The sequence below is a fragment of the Chaetura pelagica genome, unplaced genomic scaffold, assembly GCF_000747805.2.
Source record: "Chaetura pelagica isolate M959 unplaced genomic scaffold, ChaPel_1.0 scaffold123, whole genome shotgun sequence".
NCBI lineage: Eukaryota > Metazoa > Chordata > Aves > Apodiformes > Apodidae > Chaetura > Chaetura pelagica.
Window position 1 is genome coordinate 6628780 of NW_009953295.1, and position 6000 is coordinate 6634779.

A 6000-nucleotide genomic window follows, 5' to 3' on the forward strand; every position below is an offset into this window, starting at 1 on the left:
GTTACCAGAATGATATGATCTCATCAGAATTTGACTAAGCCAGAAATAAAGAATTTGTATCAGGGGCCAAATCCTGCCTTCTGATTCATGTGTGAGTTTGATGCTGCAGAAATTCACCCCTAGGTTAACTCTATCAACCAAGAAAGATCTGGCCCACTGAACTACTACACTCAGGAGTTTAAGGCAAGAAATACTTGGTTTAAACTCTTCCTCAATAATGCAAGATACAATCTACTCTATGTAGCCAAAGTAAAGCATAATTGATTAAAGCAGCATTATGTAAAATTTGGCTATAAATTACTTCTAAAGACTTGGTACTGCAATGTTCAGACATCTATTTAAAGATACTATTTTGTTCTTTTTGGATGCTTATCAGATATCTTAGCAGATAAAGCTTTGTTCATGTCAATCTAATTATTCATGGTTTTGCTAAGTTCTTTCCAGTTGGAGCTTCTTGCAAAGTGACTTCAAACTATTTCACTTTCTGAATAAACTGAGTGATTCCAAACAACTTTTGCTAGAGGAGGAATAAATTAATGATCAGGACCTCAGAATCCTTTTGGCCTTCAAAGCCTTCAGAAGAATTACAATGTAGAATTTAACTCTTCCTCTCCCCCTCTTTGAAGTGGGTAATGTTTCGTAAAGCAACTTGGCCTTAAGTTTCTTCAGAGCTAGTCCATTACTCTATCCTCTATAATACCAGAAGTGCTAACAGCTTAAAATATTACCAAACAACAGTAGTGTGACTACTTGCCTTTATGCAAAAATCACAATCAAGAAACCTTTATTTCTACAAAAATAAATGTGGCATCTTTCTATTTACAGGCCCTGAATCTGGGAATTCTATTTTATCCAAGCACCAGCCAGAATGGAAGATAGAAAAGCTGAGAGAAATAAATGTGAAAAAGGCTTAGATATAAAAAACTCAAACCACTCATTTTACATTATTTTAACTACTATTGGCCTTTTTGCAGCTATTCACTATGCCTGTTATAAACTTAGCCAATTTAAGAGATCATTAATACCAAGCAGGCTTTTCTCATTATATGGTATTTCTACAGAATCACCTAGGAAAGACTGAAGAAAGAAAGGCAAATAATCTACATCTGGAATATTATTTAATTCCAAAAGAATGTGAATGAATAACTTTGAGATACTGCTGAAAAAAAAATAAAAAATTCCATTCACGTGTAACATTTGGAGTGTATTCAGACTCAGATAAACTACATTCAGGTGTCTATATACAGCTCTTTATATCTAAGCCCTTGCTATTAAAGGGGATATAGTCATCACAGTTTGTAAAGCCACAAATGTTCAGTTTAGCCCAAAGCACACATCTACATGTAGCTCTACATAGACCTGAACAGATACACAATCTCCTTTGATGGCAAATGGGAGCTGAGCAACCTGCTTACATGGAGACACACAGAAACCTAACTTTAGGTGTTGGGTGTTGAATCCTGTCCTTAGTTTCAAAGCAGTCAAAACTTTGCTTCTGTTTTTCTTAATAAATCTAAGGCAAAGTAAATCTCAACATGAAAACAGAAATATAAGTTATGTATAGTGAAAATTCACCAGAATCAACTCCTTCCGTAAGAAAACTCTGATTTTAATAAAACAGTCTTTCCTGAAGACAAAAAGTTTCACCAAGTGCAAAAAAATCAAATGAACAAATCTACTCTAGTCCACAGAAGATGAAAAATTAGCTAAGAGGTTTCCTTCCTTTTTCTCCTGTAAAACAGTAATCCTAATGGATGTAAGACTGATCTTGCTAAAAGGGTGTACATGTACTCTGGAACCAAATCCTCATGAACAGGTATTCAATAATAAAAAACCTCAGAGCTCATTGAAAAGTCATGACAACAATGTTAACTACTGGACACCAGATCTCACAATACAATAGGAAAAAAATTAATATTAAATATCAAGTTGTTTTCTTACCTGTGTGCAGACAAATTACTGAGATGCAGGGTGTATTTTTCTTCAGCAGACAGCCCATCCATCATCAAGTAAAAAACATGAAAATTACTCTGGTTGAGAGGTTGCATAATGACACGAGACTTCTCCAACATGTATGTATAAATCCTAGCTGATTGAGAAACAAACAAATTCATCATTATACTGATTGCTCAAACAGATATTTTAAACCATTCACCATTGCAACACTGAATAATACATAATGTTTCATACAAAACAGTCTGAGGTGAGCATGGTACAAAAAACATTACCATTCATTCTACCAAGGATTTATATATATATATCACACATAAACCCCTAATTCTGTAAAAAATAGTGGAACAAATGTCTTACTTACTGTCTTATCTTCAGAATTACTTAATTTTAAAGATAATTATGGTAATTTGTACTCTGTTTTACTTATTTGAGGAACAAGTTTTCATATTAGGGGATACCTTCTAAGACACATGCTATTTATTAGTCATCTCACTAAAGTGCACACATCTAAGCATTTACGACTATTCTAGGCTCCTTCTTAACAGAGAGAGAAAGATGAAAGAGAGATTAAAGACATCATGGAAAAACTGCCCTTGGAACCATTTCCTCTTTCTCAGTTGGCAATCAAGAATGCTTAGATTCATAGTTCAGATTAGCCACCTGACTACTAGTTGGTTACTTCTAGATGGTTACAGAGAGACAAATCCTCTGCCAAACTGGTCACCAATAACCTTACTAAGCTGTGCCTGGGGAAACCCTCAGAAGGTTATGATAAGCTGGCTAAATGAGAAGCCATGTGAATTAGCACATCTGGGAAGAAGGTGAAGGAGGACAAACCTGACTACGATTTGCCTACAGAAATGCTGATTACAGGATCAGACATAACCTGAGACCCACTAAGGTTCTGAAAGCAGAAGCACAGGAACAGAGGAAATACCGGACTGTCACATCAATTTGTCTGCTTCATTAGGTTACAGGCATTTTAGAGGTATTTGTGAAGAGACAGAGGGAGATACACTTTTTTGGGTAGACTGCTTATCAGTTCCCCCATGAGTGTACACCACCACACAATTCCAGATGTGGTAGGCTAAAGAGAACAACGGAACACCTAACTGTAGCTAAAGGTCAGGACTCTTGCAGGGAGAGAGAACCTGATTCGAGTTCCCACTTACCCCACTGTTTGTGCACTTCATCTCTTCATCGGTTAAATTCTAGCTGTGGTGCAAAGACCAGAAACATGTCCCTTCACACACAACTTTGCACCCCCACCACTAGGATGCAGTATATTCTGTTGCAGCTTTATGCATTCCAGTCTCTGCAATAATGCAGAGCTTTCACAGGGTCTTAGTGAGCATCCTTACCCTGGAAAAGACTGTTGAATTGAGAAAAGAAGGTGCACTTCTAAGCAATGGAGCAGCTGTGTATTTGAAACCCTGCAAGCAGAGGAGGCTATTAAACCGTAGCTTCCCACAGTCTGGATGGCAACCAACTCATCTAAGACTCCTTCCTTTATGAACTGGAAGTAGCTCTTGAGCATTCAGTGACAGAAAATAGTGGTACCTGCATCTTCTAGCACAGTAAGTATGCACTCTAAACATACATAATTTTTAAACCACTCACGTTTCTTTAGATTTTTTTAAAAAAATTTTTGAAGCAAGAGTGGTTTAAGCATAAAACAGAACTGAGTGATTCGGTGCAGTCAAAACTGCTGCATTTCTAGGCATATTCAGAAGCACAAATTCAGATGCCTGAGAGACCTGAAGTTTGAAGGCAGCATGGGAATTTGAAGACTTCTAAAGATGTGGATAGTTGAAACAGTATTTTCAGAATCAGCTTTGGACTCAAAGCTCCCCAGTGCAATGTTGAGCAAAATTATGCAGCTTAGATCTTGGCATGTGAGAGTGTGTATCAGAAGTACTGCAGCTGCATTAGCCCAATGGCTAGGCTAGAAGCCAGAAAGTCATGCTCCTGCCACCATACTGCTCTTGCCACCATACTACAACTACTATGATCCACAGTAGCTCATTCAGAGCCAGCTTGGTTATTCCTCCACCATCTGTATTTGTCTAGTAAATATATTTTTAATTTCACATAAGTATTTTCCTGTCTTTTGGAGAGCTCCAAGTTTCTGTCTATACTGTTAAACACAGCAAACTTAAAGTTACTTGAAGTTGTGTGTATGACAGAAAGCAGCCTAGAGAATATTATTGAAAGACAATGTAGAGAGGAGGGAAACAAAATTGGACAATCATGAAAATACTGTTTTGAGAAAGATCCCAGAAGTTAAGTGCTGTCCTTGAACTGAGTATAACTATGCACAGTGTCACAAAATGGTACTCTGCATGGGCCAAAGCATCCCAAACATATACCAGTTAAGTAGTATGGAAGGTCAGTGGTACACCACCCAAGAGCATCTTCCACCCTTTCATTTATTGTACAGTGCAGGCATGGCCTGACGTGTGCTGGCAATCAAAACTATGCCTAGAATTCTAGCTACTGAAGAGCTAGTAGGCCTGAGAGAAAAGCATTGTATGGCTGATTCACTGAATCAAGTGGCCCATTTAATCATCCCACAAAAAGTAGAAGTGAACTCCTGCCATTATGGAACCTATATTATGAGATATTTTATATCAGCCATCTAGCCCTCTGTTGGCACACTATGGAAAAAGGAACTGGGCTGGAAGTAGAAGGGCACACTTAGGTAGTCATTAAGCTGGTAGCAGGATATGTTTCTAGTGTTTCTGGCTCCAGTAACTTTGCAGTGCATTACAAATTGAAGCAATGCAGTCTTAACCTATCATGGCAGGACTGGCTCAGACACACACTTTCATCAGAATCAGTCATTACCTGGCTGCCATTCCTGCAGGCTAAATCAGAATAGATGAACCTGATTTCTATCTTTTATTGTTCTTGTAGGTTATTTCTCAGTAAACCTAGCCCTACCATCAATTAATTTGAAAAGAGGCTATTAGTAATCTTTAATCACTTTTTTGTGTGTGCAGTGATCTTCACTAAGGTTTTCATTACTATCATGCAGGTGTTTTTAACATTCATTGATTGTCAAAAGTGAGAAAAATGTTACTGAAGGTCATCTATCTGATTAATTAATACATTCAGCTTTGATCTTGGGCAACACCGCTTATTTAGATGGCACAAATTAATTAAATCTTTTTCAGGTACTTCAAGTCACCTGCTTTAATAAGGGTAAATACAGTTCATCATAGTTAGCATCTCCAGCAATGGGAAGAGCTGTTAAGAAAAGCTGAGCTTCTGATCAGCAAGAATCAAACACAGCACCATCTTAATGGAGCTAAGGTAGCTCACAAAGAAAACTATCACAGCAATATGCTTTTCTACAAAGTAAAATTAGATGTTCTTTAATTTTTGTGTGAAATAAAAGGGAAAAATAATAGACTTTCAGATCAAAGTTTGACATTTTTGTGCAATGTTAACTCTACTTACAGGCACAAGGAAATTTGTACATCCTTTAACAGATCACTTGATCTACTGAGCAGCTACGCAGTCAGCAAGAGGACTCTGTATTTAAAGTGTGACCAGTGAAATCTTTCTTCCAGCTATGCATTCGTTGAAACTACATTGCTATTTCTCAAAAACCATGGTGTCCTAAACACAACTACTGCTAAAGACAAAATAACATTTAAAAGTTCAGATCTGAAACAGTATAAAAACATGCCAAATAGCTTATCTTTCTTACATCAAAATAGTTTCACGTCTGAACATTTTTAATAGGTAAAAAAATGTTTGTAACACTCAGAGGTGAATATGCTTTCTTCTCCTTTTTACAAATCAAATCAGATCCTTCCATTTCAGTACATCTTAAAAAAAATAAATCAGGCCTTGATTTTCAAAAAGTGAAGACTGAGAAAAGCAAAGCCTGGAAAAAAAGGCAGGGAAATCTGGAGAATAAGTTTGTCAGCTTGATTTTCTCTTCCTAGCCTTCTTTTTTAACAATTTTAGGAAAATGCCAGGAGCCTTAGCTTTATTAGGAATTATTTTAATTTACTTGAAAGACCATTTACTCTTTCC

General features: G+C 36.9%; 1 protein-coding gene across 1 annotated transcript in view; it reads right to left on the bottom strand.

The window, feature by feature from the left end:
- The window catches only part of MYO16 (myosin XVI), a 277452-nt gene that overhangs the window by 140909 nt on the left and 130543 nt on the right, over positions 1-6000 (bottom strand). The window contains 1 exon segment of the mRNA XM_009997923.1: positions 1942-2089. Coding sequence (XP_009996225.1) covers positions 1942-2089 — 148 coding nt within the window.